General features: G+C 42.5%; 1 protein-coding gene across 1 annotated transcript in view; it reads right to left on the reverse strand.

Moving 5' to 3' along the window:
• The window catches only part of LOC124775865, a 748,131-nt gene that overhangs the window by 230,217 nt on the left and 499,050 nt on the right, over positions 1-18,864 (reverse strand). Inside the window, exons 16-18 of the mRNA XM_047250699.1 lie at positions 18,571-18,667; positions 16,890-17,080; positions 260-543 (exon numbers count right to left, since the gene is read on the reverse strand). Coding sequence (XP_047106655.1) covers positions 260-543; positions 16,890-17,080; positions 18,571-18,667 — 572 coding nt within the window. The remainder of the gene's footprint in view (positions 1-259; positions 544-16,889; positions 17,081-18,570; positions 18,668-18,864) is intronic.

Below are 18,864 nucleotides of genomic sequence, written 5' to 3' on the forward strand. Positions count from 1 at the left end.
GTGACACTGCAAAATAATGTGTCCATTAATATTAAGTTTAGGCCACTGTGCCACTAGGAAACTTTGTCTCCACTGAACACACTAAAACTTTGTGTATTTACTTTTTAACACTGTGTATGTATTATTACTTTTAGTAAGTGACACTAACGAATAATTGTCTACGGACTGTCGATTTTTCTGTGGATCATGGTAGAATCTTCACCTAAGGCGAGTTAATGTCCTCTGTGTACATTATGCACAGGCGGTAGAGAGGACTCACCTAACTGGCTTGCAGGGGTGCTGGAGGACGCGCGCGGAGCGCACCTTGACGTGCGCCAGGCGGTGCACGACGCAGACGTCGATGGCCTTGTTGATGGTGACCATGGCGGTGTACTGCAGGTCGTGCACGCCGTGGATGAGGCTGAGGCAGACGCGCAGCAGCAGGCACAGCGCGCCGCTCAGCTGCTGCGTCGCCTCCGCCACCTGCTGCTGCGCGCTCTCCGGTGACGTCACAGCAGGAGGCGTCGCTGCCGCCGAGCGCTCCCCGTACGTCTCCACAGCGGTCTGCAGCAACCAAACGCGGGGCCCTATTCCAACTGCTTTTTATCACAACTATTAAAGTTCCGCGTCACTTTTTTCTACGTGTAGGGAATTTTATATGGATTTCACTAGTATATAAAATGACTCACGAGGAAGGTTTGTGTGAGTAATTTATTATCGTTACGCCAATGTCAGTGGATTTACACAAAGCAGAGGTGGTACATAATTTTAGGCACTTCCTTTTAGACAGCTGATACCTAATACACTGAAGGAAACCGAAAGTGTTACAACATGAATGCCTCAACCAGAATTTTCAAGCACCTGAGATAGGGTTATCAAAATGTTTTCCTTATGCGAGCCTGTTTTCAATATAGAAAATAGACATTGTAACAGATGAAGAACGGAATGGGTACGTATTGAGTGTTGGGTGTGTAACTTTACTGAAATGTTTCTGGTGGAGATCGGTACGAAGCTGGCAAGTGTAGCTTATCGCCTTCTTTCGGACTCTGAGAGAGGTCGAACTATTGGTGTGATAGGGAAACTATTCAAACCAAGTGATGGCGGTATGGGCTCAGGACAATAGTATGGGAAGAAAAGCAGGCACATGTCGCTTCAAAAGGATTAAAATACCAGAAGATCGTAGGTTTGTTCGAGTGGCTCTTACAAGTGGATTACAACAGCTGAAATCAACAGAGGTCAGCGCTAGAGTGACGCTACGAACACTCGGGAACAGATCAGTGGAAGCTAGGTTGAGATCTCGTGTCGTATTAGACGTTTACCGTTGGAATCATACCACAGACAACAAAGACTTGCATGGTAGAGCAGGAGTCAACTGGACATTTATTGGCGTTCTATGGTTTTCAGTGATGAGTGCTGCCTCAGATCAGTGGAACAGATCAGTGGAATCTGAGATCTCGAGTCGTATTAGACGTTTACCATTGGCATCATACCACAGACAACAAAGACTTGCATGGTAGAGCAAGAGTCAACTGGATATTTATTGGCGTTCTATGGTTCTCAGTGATGAGTGCTGCTTCTATTCGTGGTGACCAGATCGATATCAACATGTACGGTGATTCTCTGACAATCTTTGGTGCCGATTTTTCGATCTCCGCTATCGGACTGAGAATTCTAGGACCCCTCTCAATGGATGGGGCAGCACTACACGCAGGAAGCGGCTTCAGGGCTAACAGTGTACATACGACATGCACATGTATGTTTTTTTTTTAATGATTGGTTGAATAATTCATGTTCCGGTTTCAGAGAGGAAAGAACATCAACCACATTAATTACATACACAGATAAAAAGCTGTCTGAAACCAGATGTTAATAACAATGGCTCTGAGCACTATGGGACTTAACTTCTGAGGTCATCAGTCCCCTAGAACTTAGAACTGCTTAAACCTGACTAACCTAAGGACAGCACACACATCCATGCCCGAGGCAGGATTCGAACCTGCGACCGTAGCGGTCACGCAGTTCCAGACTGTAGCGCCTAGAACCGCACGGCCACTGCGGCCGGCCTGTTAATAACAATGAAACTCTAAATTTCGACTGGAATGTGTATAGCAAAGATAGGCTGCACGCCGCTGAAGGACGCGTTTTTGTTACCACAGGCATCACGATAGTATCTAGAGAGGTAATACAGAATTCGAACGCGAAATAATATGGATGGTCATAAATGTTAAAGGGGATTAAAACATGTAATCGGATACTTTCGTAGATACCCTGTCTCGGGAGCAGTAATGGCTGAACATTTAAGTGGAAAAGGTTTTGCGTTAATTTTCCATATCATGTTATAGAATTTGTAGGAGATTTCAAATTATCAGATAAAGGCTGAGAGACACAAATGGTTTAGAGTGATTAATTGCTCTAAATACTTTATCCGAAAATTATCTTGAGTAGTTATTCGGAGAACCAACTCAAGAGGATAACAGCTTAGATAGTCTGGTTACAAACAAGCCTGATCTTTTCGACTCATTGAACGCAGAATAGGGAATTGCCTCTACAGCATCAACTAGTTGTGGTGTATGTATAGAAACTAAGGAAGATATAACTATTCGGTTAGTGCGACAAGAAGCTGTTTTCAGAATACATGAGTATTTAACAAACCATAACGGCTTTGTACGGAGACAAATTGTGATGGATGGGGCAGACCTACCATGGTTCGACAGCCATGTTAGAAAGCTACTCCGAAAACAAAGAGACTTTTATCGGAGGTTTAAACGGTGACAGAACTTCGTACACGTAGACGTAGACGACCTAATGAAAGGTCATAGGAAGCAACGATTTCCGACATCCATACCTCTCCAACTCTTGGAATTATGGCCTGGTTTGATATTTTGGGCATTTTGGATGTAACAGGGGCGATACGGTAAAAGCTAAATGGAAAATGAATGCACTTGTCACTTTGTAGCAATAACGGTAAACCCTGTTGCCATACCCTTCACGGGCAGAATATCAAGTAGCATATTCCAGCAGGATACTGCAAGATCCAGTGCTACAGCTCACGCTACTAACTCTTTGAATGTATATATCGTTGACTGGGCTAGCTGCTCCCGTGATTTTTAATACATAGATAATGTCTGGGATGTGATGTAAAGATGTCTACTTTCATACCAAGCTGCAACCAGCAGTCTTGACGAACTGATATGGCATGTGTTTGAGGTACGGCAGTTAATTCCAGAAGTTGGTATTTCGAGGTTATTTCTATCCATTCTTTGACGAATACACGGATGTATTCGTGTCAGTGGGGGTCGCACGTCATAATGATGTTTATGATTGATGGACATCAGTTTTGAGTGTAATGAAAGTTTTGTTATTTAATATCTGTTATGTGATAAACATCTCCGTAAAGGCTGATACATGGAGGTCAGGTAAATTATGGCTAGCAACCAGTGACTCAAAGTTGCAACACACACAAGGTTTCAAAATAGCGGCAAATACTCGTAAACGTTTCCAAGTAGCCGAAATGTAGCCACGAATTAGAGGATCACGAGAATTCATAGTAGTAAAAATCGAAAATAACGGTACGACTGAGAGAAAATGGGGTTCTGGGGGGAGAGAAACTAACGTACAACTTACCAAACTCAGAATCAAGATAATAGGAAAATACAGGAAACGCAACAGAGACAGGAGCAAAATGTAAAAATTTGTGGTAAGATCCTATGGAACCAAACTGCTGAGGTCTTCGGCCCCTAGGCTTACACTCTACTTAATCTAACTTAAACTGACTTAACCTAAAGACTTAAGCTAAGGGCACACACCCATACCCGAGGGAGGACTCGAACTTCCGACCGGGGGGCCGCGCGAGAGCAAAATGTAGCTAATATTAACGAAAAATAACGAAACGTGGATTCGTGAACTTGAACTGAGCTATAAAGGTCAAGTAGACAGCCGGACTCTGTGGCCGAGCAATTCTAGGCGCTTCAGTCGGGAACCGCGCTGCTGCTATGGTCGCAGGTTCGAATCCTGCCTCGGGCATGGATGTGTGTGATGTCCTTAGGTCAGTTAGGTTTAAGTAGCACTAAGTCTAGGGGACTGATGACCTCTGATGTTAAGTCCCATAGTGCTTAGAGCCATTTGAATCATTTTTTTTCCAAGCAGACAGAGCGATACCAAAAACATAAAACCTAAAAAAAATGGCTCTGAGCACTATGCGGCTTAACTTCTGAGGTCATCAGTCCATAAATCCTAAAAGAAATTGCATTACATACATATCGAAAATTGATGAAACGTAACGAAATGTGGACTCGACAACTGAAATTGAGCTATATAGCTCAAGTATCACCACATCTGAGAAACTGGAGTTGGAAAACGATGATGAGTTCTCAAGTGTATACCTCAAGTACACAGAGCGATACCAAAACTATAAATCGCAAAAGAAATAGTGCTAGACTTGGAAAAAAAAACAGTCAAATATCACAGCAATTTAAGCTGTACTCTTAATTTCCCTCTAACCATACTCTCGAAAATCGCGACATATTCGGAATTAACAGCATAGTTTGTGTCACTAAGTCAACCACAGGTAACATTTAATAACAGGCTCCTTCGCAACGTAAATTCACCTCGTCACACATGAAGCTGTGGCTTAAGCCCGAGAGTTGGAATCGCACACTAGAAGTGACCCACAGCGGTATAGTGCATCCGAAGTAAAACTTTCCACCTTTGTCGGGGTAAGTGGCTTGCCGAAAGTGTAGTAACTCAGTTCACTACAAATTTATACAGTACATTGATCAAGAAAGCCGCCGAGCGGCGGGCGCAACAAGAAACGGCGCAGAGGAGCAACAAGGCGGACGAGACAGTGCCTCACCGCGGAAACGCGCTGACCGTAATTACTGTGTTGTAGGCGGCTGGCGGATAATTTGGGGGCATAATGCAGTGAGCGCCTGGCGGCGCCAGCAGGAATCTGCGCACAAAGCCGCGGCCGTAATTGGACGCGAAGCGGCGAGTTGCGCCCGGCTGGCTGTCTGGCGGGTAGCTGGCATTAGCCACGTGCTCCTCATTCCGATTACCTGCCGCCCTCTGCCGGCGAGAAACCTGTTGTGCTTTCCTGATGGACTCGAAAGGCCCCTACATACTCACCAACCGACCGACCGACCGTCCGAAAAATGAAGCATGTGAAGACAAACGGACCAAGCGCCCGATGAACTTTTCTCGTCGGGACGTCGGTCGAATATGACCACCTGACACGCGATTCCTATCACTTCACCAGACATTCACCACTACTGCGCCCTCATAATTGTGCATGGTGCAGCGATGTCGTGCCAACCACAACATATGAGGCTGATTGGTGTAAAAATACTAGACTGCACTTACTATAATTTTGAGGTAAGTTAAACAATTTTCATGAAATCTTTAACTTCCGATTGTAGCACAGAGCTATTGTCTGACTGTCACTTATTTGAAGAATTTCATCTGCAGCAACCTCTCTGACTTTCAGCGTGTAATCCGACGTGAAAACTTAATTACGACGAGTATAAGGCGCCAATTCTGAGTGCTTGAAATTAATTCTAACTAGAAGCAAATAGTGTTCGTTCACCGAATTAGACTGAGATTGCTTAGTAACAGGGCTTATGAATAAACAATTTACGACGATTTCAAGCTACGTTACGTCCACTGTTATGGTTTCAAGAGATTTTAACTTAGTTTGTGACTCGTCCTCCCAGTTTAAATTAAAATTAACTGAACACGGCCCAAGAAATCGGAGACATCATCTCTAGCCATCTTAATAAACTAAAATAAAGCACCCGCCAAAGATTACAAAAAGGAAGAGGAGTCACAAATTGCAGAGTAAAGTCGGTCGGGACTTGTGTGGGCTGCAAAGAAATTGGTCGGTCGGTTGGTAGGCCGATAAATTGGTGCGTCATCCTTTGTCACTGTGGCGGTGTAATTTGAAGGCACTTTTTCGTAGAACAGTAGCCGCTCGGGGTAGCCGTGTGGTCTTAGGCGTCTTGTCACGGTCCGCGCCGCTCCCCCCGTCGGAGGTTTGAGTCCTCCCTCTGGCATGGGTGTGTGTGTCGTCCTCAGTGTAAGGAGAACCGGAACGATGAAAATTACAAAATTAACGTTTTTCCATTATACAATTATTTGAAGTTTTCTGAATAAAACAAATCAAGTTTCACCCTTCTAAGTGAATTCTAAGTGTGTTTTTTATAGCTGCAAAGTTGACGCTACGCGTAAACGGTTGTAGTGACTTGGTGTGTCATCTCTGACGGCGCCGCTCGCTGGCTGCAAGCAGGGTATCTTCACGGAATTAGACAGTTTTTTGTTTTCCAACGTTGTATGGCTTTATCTCTGTGACAAGTGACTGTTCATATCGGTAAACATAAACGCTATACCATGTGTGTTGACTTGTGGAGTTTGCTTTGTGTTGTTTAGCTGTTCTGTTTTGCGTATTTGACGAATTTTCCTCGGACCTGTTTTACGTTTTTGGTTTGTGGATATCAATATGCCCCATTTCAGCAATCGAGTGTTTAAGAAAAGGCACAATGAGTGGAAGAAGAAAATCTTTCGTTGTTTCGAAGGGAGATGCTGCTCAGACTGCTTCACCGACTACTTAAAAAAAATGGTTCAAATGGCTCTGACTACTATGGGACTTAACATCTATGGTCATCAGTCCCCTAGAACTTAGAACTACTTAAACCTAACTAATCTAAGGACATCACACAACACCCAGTCATCACGAGGCAGAGAAAATCCCTGACCCCGCCGGGAATCGAACCCGGGAACGACTACTTCAAATGAATGTGATAGAATTTCTTCCAGCAAGAAACTTTGTGACAGCAAAGAAAAATTTGAAAACTATGAAAGTGACAGTAATTATGTGAATGAAATAATTAACATTTCCTTGCTCTCTAATATTTTGAAACATGTCGTATTATGCCAAGTTTGCAAAGAAAGAGGACTGGAATTGAAAATAACTTCACACATTGGTTTGGCATGTAAAATGTTATTGAAGTGTAACAAATGTGCTTAGAAGTGTATGATATAAACGTTAGGCTAGTGTATGGCTTGCGTTGCATTGGCAAGGGCAGTGCTGCAGGACGATGTTACGTGGAATTATGAACTTGCCAAAACCCCCAACAAAGTTTGGATTTTATGATGAATTGGTGGGATCTTCTGCTGAAGATATTGCTCAAGCAACAATGAAGAAAGCAGTTGTAGAAGTTGTGACAGATAACGGGAATTATAGAGATTTAACTGTTGTTTTAGATGGATCATGGCAAGGTAGAGGTAATAAATCTCTAAATGGACTTGCGACAGCAGTAATTGAAATATTTATTTTTATTTAATTTGATTTATTTAGATGAGTTATTATGCCAATTTTTGTTTGAAATTTGTAAGTTTATTAAAATAATAAACAAATTATATTTTTCAAGGAAGCTAAAAGATTCAGAATAACTAGTAGGTGTTACATTGTGCATTGTTTTGTTTTTAGTAGTATGTATTTTAGACAGTAACAATATCTTCTTCTGTTCTGTTAGCTCTCTCTCAGTTAGAATCTCGGTTACATTTTTGTTCGTTGTTGTTGAAAAGTGTATTTGTGAAAGTTTCGTTTCGTACGAATTACGAATGAAATAGAATCAAATGTTATCTCTGGTTCAGCTTCATTATTTATGGATTTTAATACGTGCAATTATTGAAGTTTTACGATTTTGTATATGAGGCTGATTGGTTTAAAAATACTAGACTGTACCTAATGTAGTTTGGAAGTCAGAGTCAATTCAACAGCAGTTAAACAATGTTCATGAAATCATTAACTTCCGATCGCAGCACAGAGCGATCGGCTGACTGCCATTTATTTGAAGAATTGCACCGACTACACTGCAGCAACCTCTCTGACTTTCAACATGTTATCCGGCGTGAAAACTTAATTACGACGAGTATAAGGCGCCAATTCTGAGAGCTTGAAATTAATTCCAACTAAAAGCAAATAGTGTTTGTTCACCGAATTAGACTGAGCTTGCTTAGTAACAGGGCTTATGAATAAACAATTAAAGACAATGTCAAGCTACGTTACGTCCGCTATTACCGTTTCAAGAGATTTTAACTTAGTTTGTGACTCGTCCTCAAAGTTTAAATTAAAATGGTTCAAATGGCTCTGAGCACTATGGGACTTAACTTCTGAGGTCATCAGTCTCCTAGAACTTAGAACTACTTTAACCTAACTAACCTAAGGACATCGCACACATCCATGCCCGAGGCAGGATTCGAACCTGCGACCGTAGCGGCCGCGCGGTTACAGACTGAAGCACCTAGAAACGCTCGACCACTCCGGACGGCCCAGTTTAAATTAAAATTAAATGAAAACGACCCAAGAGATCGAAGACATCATCTCCAGCCATATTAATAAACTAAAATAAAGCACCCACCAAAGACTACAAAAAGGAGGAGGAGCCACAAATTGCAAAGTAAAGTCGGACGGGAGTTGTGTAGGCTGCAACGAAATTGGTGTTCGATTGGTTGGCCGATAAATTGGTGCGTCTCGTTTCCAGTGTCAAACTGCTAAAGGAACTGGCAAACATTTTATCTTACACTAACTGAATTATTGAGTTAGTACTATTGTAACAGAGTAGTCGGTACAGCGTCCGTCCGGAAAGTTCAAAAACTGATTTTATTCCTGGCGTATAGGCGACGCCAGCGTGATAGCGATGGTGGCGGCTGGAACAAACAACTCTAAACAATGAATGTGCATTCGATAAGTCAGTTGTGAGCAGGGAGTGGTAAGCAGTAGACGTGCAGTACACTGCGTCAACGTTGGTAACTCACAAATCGCAGAGGAGCTGCATCTCTAGATGAAGTGTTAAATAACCTCTCCAGAGAAAAGTGATTAATTTCCAAGAATGACTGCCTATCGAACGCCCGGGCCCTTCGCATATACAGTGAAGCGCCAAGAAAACTGGTATAGTTATGCGTACTCAAACACAGAGATATGTAAACAGGCAGAATACGGCGCTGCTTTCGGCAACGCCTATATAAGACAACAAGTACGTGGCGCAATTGTTAGGTCGGTTACTGCTGCTACAGTGGCAGGTTATCAAGATTTAAGTGAGTTTGAACGTGGTGTTATATTCGGCGCAGAAGCGATGGGACACAGCATCTTCGGGGTAGCGAAGAAATGGGGATTTTCTCATACGACCATTTCACGAGTGCACCGTGAATATCAGGAATCTGGTAAAACTTCAAATCTCAGACATCGTTGGGGCCAGAAAAAGATACTACAAGAACGGGACCAACGACGACTGAAGAGAATTGTTCAATGTGACAGAAGTTCAGACCTTCCGCGAACTGCTACAGATTTCAATTCTGGGTCATCAAGAAGCGTCAGCGTGCGAACCATTAAGCTAAACATTATCGTTATTGGCATTCGGATCCGAAGGCCCACTCGTGGTTCCTTGATAACAGCACGACACAGAGCTTTACGCCTAGCCCGGGGCCATTAACAACGACGTTGGACTGCTGATGATTGGAAACATGTTGCCCCGACGGACGAGTCTTGTTTCAAACTTTATCGAACGGATGGGCGTGTACGGGTATGGAGACAACCTCCATGGAACCTGCGTGTCAGCAGCGGATTGTTCAAGCTGATGGAGACTCTGTAATGGTGTTGGACGTGTCCAGTTGGAGTGATATAGGACCCCTGATACTTCTAGATACGACTCTGACAGGTGACACGTACGTAAGCATCCTATCTGATCACCTGCATCCATTCATGTCCATTGTGCATTCCGGCGGACTTGGGCAATTCCGGCAGAACAATGCGACGCCCCACACGTTCGGAATTGCTACAGAGTGGCTCTAGGAACACTCTTTTAAGTTTAAACACTTCCACTGGCCACCAAACTCCCGAGACATGAACATTATTGAGCATATCTGGGATGCCTTGCAAGGTGCTGTTCGGAAGAGATTCTACCCCTCGTACTCTTACGGATTTATGGACAGCCCTGCAGGATACATTGTGTTAATTCCCTCCAGCACTACTTCAGACATTAGTCGAGTCCATGCTACGTCGTGTTTCGGCACTTCTGCTTGCTCGCGGGGCCCTACACGATATTAGGCAGGTGTACCAGTTTCTTTGGCTCTTCAGTGTATATCGAATGTATGTTGACCACATGAGTGGCCCTAGTTACGGATACCATTTACAGTGTTTACTAGAACAACGAAAAAAGACGAACGTTTACTAAGTTACAATTAATTACAAATGAAAGTAGAAAATTTATTTACTTTTCTCGTCAGTCGCGTGTTCTTCATGCACTATTCGGAGTGGTGCATTTTTCCCATAACCGGTGCACACACATGGCATTCAGAAATATCGGGAGAGTATCAGGAGGGCCAATTTTTCCACGTAACGACAAGTTATGGAAATGTAGTTATTGGATGATGTAGAGTTCGTCCCTGTCTCCTGGACGCCCCTCTCTTTTTATCAACGGTTTGACAGTGTGTGGACAGATCGATCGTCCGGTGACACAACCTCAACAGAATGATTCACAGCTTTCAGGTGTTGTATGACTTAATGCTCTCTGTTATCATTTTCGTGTCTGGCATATGACGTGCTTTATCAGAGAAACTAATGTTTTCTTTCGCATTGAATTTACTCGAACTAGAATGCATTTGCGGGATACCCTTTCAATTCTGCCAAATACCCAAACACGTTCAACTTCTCTTCCCAACGGTCGTCAAAAAATGGTTCAAATGGCTCTGAGCACTATGGGACTCAACATCTTAGGTCATAAGTCCCCTAGAACTTAGAACTACTTAAACCTAACTAACCTAAGGACATCACACACACCCATGCCCGAGGCAGGATTCGAACCTGCGACCGTAGCAGCCTCGCGGTTCCGGACTGCAGCGCCAGAACCGCACGGCCACCGCGGCCGGCCCAACGGTCGTCCTCTCTGTTATTTCCTAGTAGGTATATACGACTCATCTGTTTCGACGACGTTGTTTTGGCTACCAATTGGAACACTTTGGTTCGTGACTGTGGCGTAACAGACTTCTGGAATTTTCTTCTTTGTAAAAACTCAGTGATTCGCATCATGTTTGAACCGAACTAACAATGCAGTCCACAAACTAACAACAAAGATATTAAGTTATTATAGATACTCGCCGTCTTAACGGGAACAATAGCATCAAGTACCATGTTAGCTAACTGTGGGAACATGTTACACAGATATATTATCTATGAAATTATTGAAAAGTTTGAAGGACATTTTTTCAGAGAGCCTTATGTGACGAACATGGAACAGTGCACTTTTAGGAAATAAACTAAAAGCAATTAGAATTAAGCAACATACAAAGCGGATACGCCATTTTAAAGAGGAAACTCTCTACTGTATTAGTACGCAAGGAAAAAAAAAATGGTTCAAATGGCTCTGAGCACTATGGGACTTAACATCTATGGTCAACAGTCCCCTAGAACTTAGAACTACTTAAACCTAACTAACCTAAGGACATCACACAATACCCAGTTATCACGAGGCAGAGAAAATCCCTGACCCCGCCGGGAATCAAACCCGGGAATCCGGGCGCGGGAAGCGATTACGCTACCGCACGACCACGAGCTGCGGACTACGCAAGAAACCTAAGACCAGGTCGCTTTAAGTAACTTACGAGAAAGGGCGCACAGTAAAGCCTGAATGAGGATAGCCAGATCGGGATTTCGTTCATTTATTTATCTGACTTTATTCATGGATACACAATTGTAGCTATCAACACGTACACTGTTTCTAGCGTTCAAAAGTTACTGTATTAACCATCAACATTTACGAAAAAATACACTTTTAAAAAATATAAATTTTAAATATAACTTAAAAACTGAACAAGATTTCTTCATTATTATCAAAAGGAAAAAAAAGCTTCCTAATTTCTAAATAAAGAAGTAATAATTACAGTTTACTATAAAAAAAAATTTACAAAGTTACTTGTAGCTACTACTCTTTGAGATAGAAACAGTTACATTAATTACTACACATGATGACTGCAGCTTCTGTACAGGTCTACTGTCAAATTAAAAATTGTCAGCTAAAGTAAAATAATCTTATCAGAAATATAAGAACTGCCGTGTCATCTGTAGTAAAAGACCAGTACTGATTTTATGGAATGGTACCATGAGTTTTCTCAATTCTGCGAAGAACTCGTTCTTCATGCAATCAGATAAACGCATCGTTTGCATTTGTATTTTTCTTTTGATTACCACGACAATTTTCGGCCTCCAAGGCCATTTTCCAGTGGCTATATGTCTATCGCAGTGAAAATACACAGACAGAAATCTATTGTGGCTGTTAAAAGAAAAATGAATGTGCAACTGATACGTTTGTGTAATTGCAAATCAATACTACGACTGGGAAACCTACTCCACAATGCTCCATAAAATGGGCACGAAATAACTGAGGCATAATGACTTAACTGAAACATATTGAGATCGAGATACAGAGTATATAACGTTTTAAACTGTTCTTTTATTCATTCCAAACACTTTAACGGGGGGTAAATTTGGCCAAATAGTTGTACTGAAAGTTATGAAACTAAGGAAAGCGAGGTATGTGGCGTTCAACCCAACAATATTGTTTGCCCCTATTTACGTTTGATAATTCCCACTCCCCTTCTCACTGTATTATCTTAGTATCTTCCTTGGTCAAGTGATCTACGGTTTCGTTGTACAAAATGTCTGTGTGAGCTTTTATCCAAAGCATATCGACACATTTATTTCTTCGAAAGCATTCAATTACTTCGTGGGATACGTCGATAACAAGTTTGCTGCTGTGTTTGCCCCCGTTCTTATTCTTTGTGGCATTGAAATTGCTTTTCTAATCAGAAATGACCAAAATCCTTTCGTCGTTCTGAGTTATGGAATATTTGATGGCTTTCATGACTGCCAATGCTTTCGTTGTATAGAAAGAGCTGTCATGGAAGTTTATATTGTTCGTGGCGGCCCATTCTTCACACAAGAAACCAAACCCAGCGTTACCTCCTGACGCGATGCTTGAACCATCTGTGTGTCTGTGGAGAGCTTAATTTTTCACCTACCAAACTCAAGTTGCTGCCAGTGTGTACGCTACAGTCTAAGTAGAACACTCTAGCTGAACACGTGCAAAGTTGAAAAGGCCGTACATGTACAAGAAGTCACTTCTTTGATATGATACTTCTGGATAGAGTCTTCAATATAAAAAAATAAGTGGAGATCGATAAAATTTTCTGTTATCCAGAAGAGTGTGTAGCAATTCACATTTATTTATTTAATGACTGAATGAATCATTATTGCAGTCCTTTCCAGTAAATATTTGCTGGCACGCCGTTGTCGCCTAAAATTATAGGAATTTCCAGTCTCTACCAACAGCGCTTTTGTCAGAGTTGTTATCATCGCCCCACGACAAATCTGGATACAGCTATATTGTAAAATAATTTACAGATGTATTTTTCGCTAACATTACAGTACACAATAATCCATACTATATCCTTGTCCTAATTAATGCCTTGTATACACTCAATAAAATGTAGGGATTCGCGGATTACCGAACTCTGATTAACGATTTGATGATATTCATGATAGGGAGACAAATTTTAATAGTGTTCTTCATCTGCGAAATCCAACTGAGCCTGGAATGGGACCACATTCCCAAGAACCACATTGCCATTTAACATAAAAAGAATATTTTATTGCGTGAACATCACTAGTGGACACATGTCGTCTTGAAAAAATAATAACCGAAGACTTCTCAGAAATGATTTCAAGACAATTTGGGTGCGACCTGTCGTCTACCTCTATTACTGCTTCTATCAGAATTCCGATTGCGAAATCCTTTGTGCAACCAGTTCAGTATAAGCATATATTGCTACATGGGCTAAGTATCGATGCCTGGGCTAAGACTCTAGATAGTACCAAAATTCCTATATATTGGTTCTGATATCTTATATACATACCTCTTTTCGAGAGAAAGGTACTAATACCATATATCCAACCGACTGACCAGTTCGCTTCAGTTTTTCTAACTGGATGGAGACTTCGACTTTTCATAAGTCGATGTCCATTTAAGAATAATTATACTAGGAATGTATTTTCTGGGAGAGGTGAGAGAAGGTCAATGAACAGAAGTATTGTCCCCCATTCCTTGACCTTCAGTAGAGCCAAGATGGGTCCGAGGCAGTAATTCAGTAGCTTCCAGCTACAGTTCAAAACTGTTTTTCCTACGTCTTTAAAGAATTTTCCGCACAAAAGAAAAATGGAAATGCCGTGTGGTGAGGGCCTCCCGTCGGGCAGACCGTTCGCCGTGTGCAAGTCTTTCGATTTGACGCCACTTCGGCGACTTGCTTGTCGATGGGGATGAAATGATGATGACGAGGACAACACAACACCCAGTCCCTGAGCGGAGAAAATCTCCGACCCAGCCGGAGATCGAACCCGGGCCGTTAGGTATGACATTCCCTCGCGCTGACCACTCAGCTACAGGGGCGGACTATACAAAAGAGGACAACGCAATTGGTCTAAAAGCAAAAGGTTTCAATGTAGGCACAATAATTTGTGTAGTCCGTTCCTCCATAACTTTTCCTCCTCCCACCGTTTCAATGAATACCCAAAGAAGCAATTCCAAACCTTCCGTGGGGTAGATTACTTACCATACCATTATTAACATAGTGCGATCCTGGAGACATCTCCGTAGAAGTTTTAATAGCTCTTTCCTATTAACGTTTGTTCAATGGAGCTATGGCTATTAATAAAATATCGATGTATTGGTTTTCTTCAGAAAATATCGACATAGACAAATGTAATGTATTGCAAATACATAGAAAGAAGGATCCTTTATTGTATGATTATATGATAGCGGAACATACACTGGCAGCAGTTACTTTGTAAAGTATCTGGGAGTATGCGTGCGGAACGATTTGAAGTGGAATGATCATATAAAATTAATTGTTGGTAAGGCGGGTACCAGGTTGAGATTCATTGGGAGAGTGCTTAGAAAATGTAGTCCATCAACAAAGGAGGTGGCTTACAAAACACTCGTTCGACCTATACTTGAGTATTGCTCATCAGTGTGGGATCCGTACCAGATCGGTCTGACGGAGGAGATAGAGAAGATCCAAAGAAGAGCGGCGCGTTTCGTCACAGGGTTATTTGGTAACCGTGATAACGTTATGGAGATGTTTAATAAACTCAAGTGGCAGACTCTGCAAGAGAGGCGCTCTGCATCGCGGTGTAGCTTGCTGTCCAGGTTTCGAGAGGGTGCGTTTCTGGATGAGGTATCGAATATATTGCTTCCCCCTACTTATACCTCCCGAGGAGATCACGAATGTAAAATTAGAGAGATTAGAGCGCGCACGGAGGCTTTCAGACAGTCGTTCTTCCCGCGAACCATACGCGACTGGAACAGGAAAGGGAGGTAATGACAGTGGCACGTAAAGTGCCCTCCACCACGCACCGTTGGGTGGCTTGCGGAGTATCAATGTAGATGTAGATGTAGACATTATTTTCACAGGTAAATCGCTATATCGATATCACAATGCCAATCTCGAGTACCGATATTGTTATTTTATATTATATTTTTTCGCAACTTTCGGCAAATATTTGAAACTGTTTTTTTGAAATTGTAATAGAAAATAATTATACTTTCACTGTGTGAAGGAGTCAAATACTTTTTGAGCTTTCATCGCGTCCAGCCTTTTTCTTTGACTGTGTGAAGCAAGTATATCTGGGGCGAAAGAAAAAGTCCGATTGCACTGGGAGGTGGCGGTGTGAATGGAATATCAAAATTTCCGATGTGAAGTAATAGCCTACCAGTTGCGTTAGAAAGGAATTTTTAACGCAAATAGTGCGCTATTTCTTCAGATCAATATTCTTGAAGAACAGTTGCTGACAATGATGAACAAAAATCTAAATTCTAAATAACAACAGTGGTCTCTGCCAAGGGCAGGGACATGTGAGGGGAAATTATGACGTAATCGGCACTCGGTGCTACCAACAGAAACTGCAACGTTTAACTTCACCAAGCAATTATCTCACTACAACTGCTAGGCCGCTGGTGTTTGCAGAAGTGAAAAAAACACAGAGAAGTCGGCATGAAGTGTTCAAGACAAATCCGATATGTGATGAAACCGAACGACAGACCCATCTGCCACTTAGATGCAGTTAGCATTGTTAGCAAAGTGGTTATCGCCAAGAGTGGAAGTTCAGTTGTCCTTTCAATTCTTGCTCTAATGGGGATAAGCGGATTGCTGCCAGCTTGTTGATGTACAGAATATCGAATACAATCAACGCTGAAATATACAGCTCTGAAAAAGGCAGTATTTTAGTGCTGCCGATATTTTTGTAGGACGGTACGTTGATATTTTTTCCGTACATGTATCGGTATTATTTCAAGATGTATCGAGGGCCGACAAAAATATTCTTTTAAATATCGAAATATCTCATTCGCGATTCCAAAATGGAGCTAGAAAAGAATGACTGTAGTATGTTTCCCGTGGAATAGCCACGGGGGGCTTCAGGCAAGACGGAGGAATCGCTCTTGTCACGGATTATTCTAACCAAACAGAATCCACTACTGGAGAACCAACTGAACTAAGATTCTTTAGAGATCCTCTGAATGTTGCAATGTAGCGCCCTGTCCTGTGGTTGAGCAGCTTCATCAGGCACACTCTCCCAGACAGAAGATGGTTACCCACTTTGAGCGCAGTGTGCAACAGTGCAGCCCTGCTGTGGTGCAGTGCTCCTTGGTTGAGTAGCTGCTGCAAGCACACACCCTCACACACACAACAGCTGGAAACCTACGTTGAGCACAGCATGCAGCAGCGCCGCCATGCTGGGGTGCGGTGCACTATGGTTGAGCAGCTGCAGCAAGCACACACTCTCACACAGATAACAGCTGGAAACCCACCTTGAGGACAGCGTGCAGCAGCGCTGCCATGCTGCGGTGCAGCGCGCTGTGGTTGAGCAGCTGCAGTAGGCGCAGCAGGTTGTTGTGATGCACTAACAAACCACGCAGCACGCCGCCCAGGCACTCTGGGTTGGTGGCCATGTGCAGTAGCACCTGGAAGCTGCGTTCTGCCTCTAAGCACCGCGACTTCTCTGCAGACAGAACAGGTAACCAATCTCCTGCAGTAAACCACTCTGTAGGGCCAGGTGTTTATACAGTGTCTAACATACGACTAATTAATTTAATTAATAGCGAAACCTAACGGAGGTGGGAAGTATTTGATAACACTAACAAAAAGTTCCAATGAACATGGATCCGAAAAGAGACGATTAAGAGATAATTGGAAATGTGTGGTTATAAGCTGCCACTGACTTCGGTTCGAAATATTGTCCTAGATAAGAGAAACGTACCTGAAATGCAACCTTTTCCTAAAGTTTTAACTGTCGCCTTCAAACAGTGCTAATACCTGCGAGGCATACTATTTCTGTGCCAAATTTGGTTAAAATCGACCCAGGGGTTTTGGAGGAGATCCTGACATACACTCGTACACCCTGATTGATACATATAACAGATGACAGCATGTGATCCAGTTTGCACTTATGCTTAGTACGATTAGACTGGACATGAAACTTTGTGCCAACAGTGTTCTGGTAGGTGCAAGTTCTGGTGTCTGTACTGTTTTATTTAGTTTCTGACTTAGATACGTTTTTCATTGTGTATTTCTTTCTTTTTATATTCTTTGCATTGTCTACTTGTCTCTGTGACAGTAGTGAAATGCTTAAATGCAGAAGAAGAAAATGAAATAAATATTATATGGTCAGGATGAGAATTTCACTGTAAACTTAATTTCCATGTTTTACACTTTCGAATCGATCCCAACAGCCAGTCTAGAAGCATCAGAACCTTCAATTCTCTTGTGATGCTCTGTTCTTCACAGTGAGAACGTGTGCTGTTACATTCTTCGCCATTCAGAATTCTTTAACTACACTAGAAGCGTCTGCGTCGCTGATAGGCTGAGTTAAATGATGGTGTGTTGTTTCCATTAGCTTACATCAACTTAGCACGGATTGCTGCAGCATTGTTCCTCTTCGAGCGCTGAAGACCAGTTACCAGGCGATGCTCCACTTTATCAGTGGGCTGCGCTACTGTGTTTTGGTTGATCTAGCAGCGCGCTATGGTACTTCAATGTGTACCAAAGTTACAGTCATTCACTTGCAATTCAGTAGATCTGTTTCTTCGAGGTGATGATTAAAACTTTACGATTACACTTCGTGTACCTTTACAATTTACCAAAGTATTATGTGATTATAATTAATGTGCAGCTACTCGCGGAGATCTAGTGTGGCTGTAATTATCGTATGGCAGCGAAACTTAGGAGATATGCTGATGCGTTGTTGGAGCTAATTTTTTCCCAGCGTAAATCGGTTGCGTATTAACACATCAGAATATCTACCAGCTTTTGCTGCCATACGACAATTACAGCCCACAATGGACGTCTGTGAGTAGCTGCACTTACATTATAAACATCCGGTAGTCCCGGGTTCTGTTGAATGTTGTTTCAAATATTGGCAGCAAACAAGGAGAACCTTCCGTTACATCGGTTTCCCGGCATACACTGCAGTATTCTAGACAGCGAACTTACCCGTGTTTTGCGAGACGTGCGCCTGTCTGGCTTCGCGCCACGCTTTCCTCCTCGCGCGTCGTCTCGAGTCTTGTTTAGTCAGAGCCTCCGTGGTCTCCTGAAACACCAGAAGCACCAGATATTCCTTTACCGTTTAGATCAGGGACAAAAATATTTGTATGAGGAGGTTCAGCAGAGTTGTTCCCCGCAATTTTTGAAAAGAAATAAGATGTAAATGGTTTCATGGTGTACAGACTGCACGTAGGGACAATGGATATAAAACACTGAAAACACATACGAGGGTCACTCCAAAAG

Source organism: Schistocerca piceifrons, chromosome 2 (genome assembly GCF_021461385.2).
Source record: "Schistocerca piceifrons isolate TAMUIC-IGC-003096 chromosome 2, iqSchPice1.1, whole genome shotgun sequence".
Classification (NCBI taxonomy): domain Eukaryota; kingdom Metazoa; phylum Arthropoda; class Insecta; order Orthoptera; family Acrididae; genus Schistocerca; species Schistocerca piceifrons.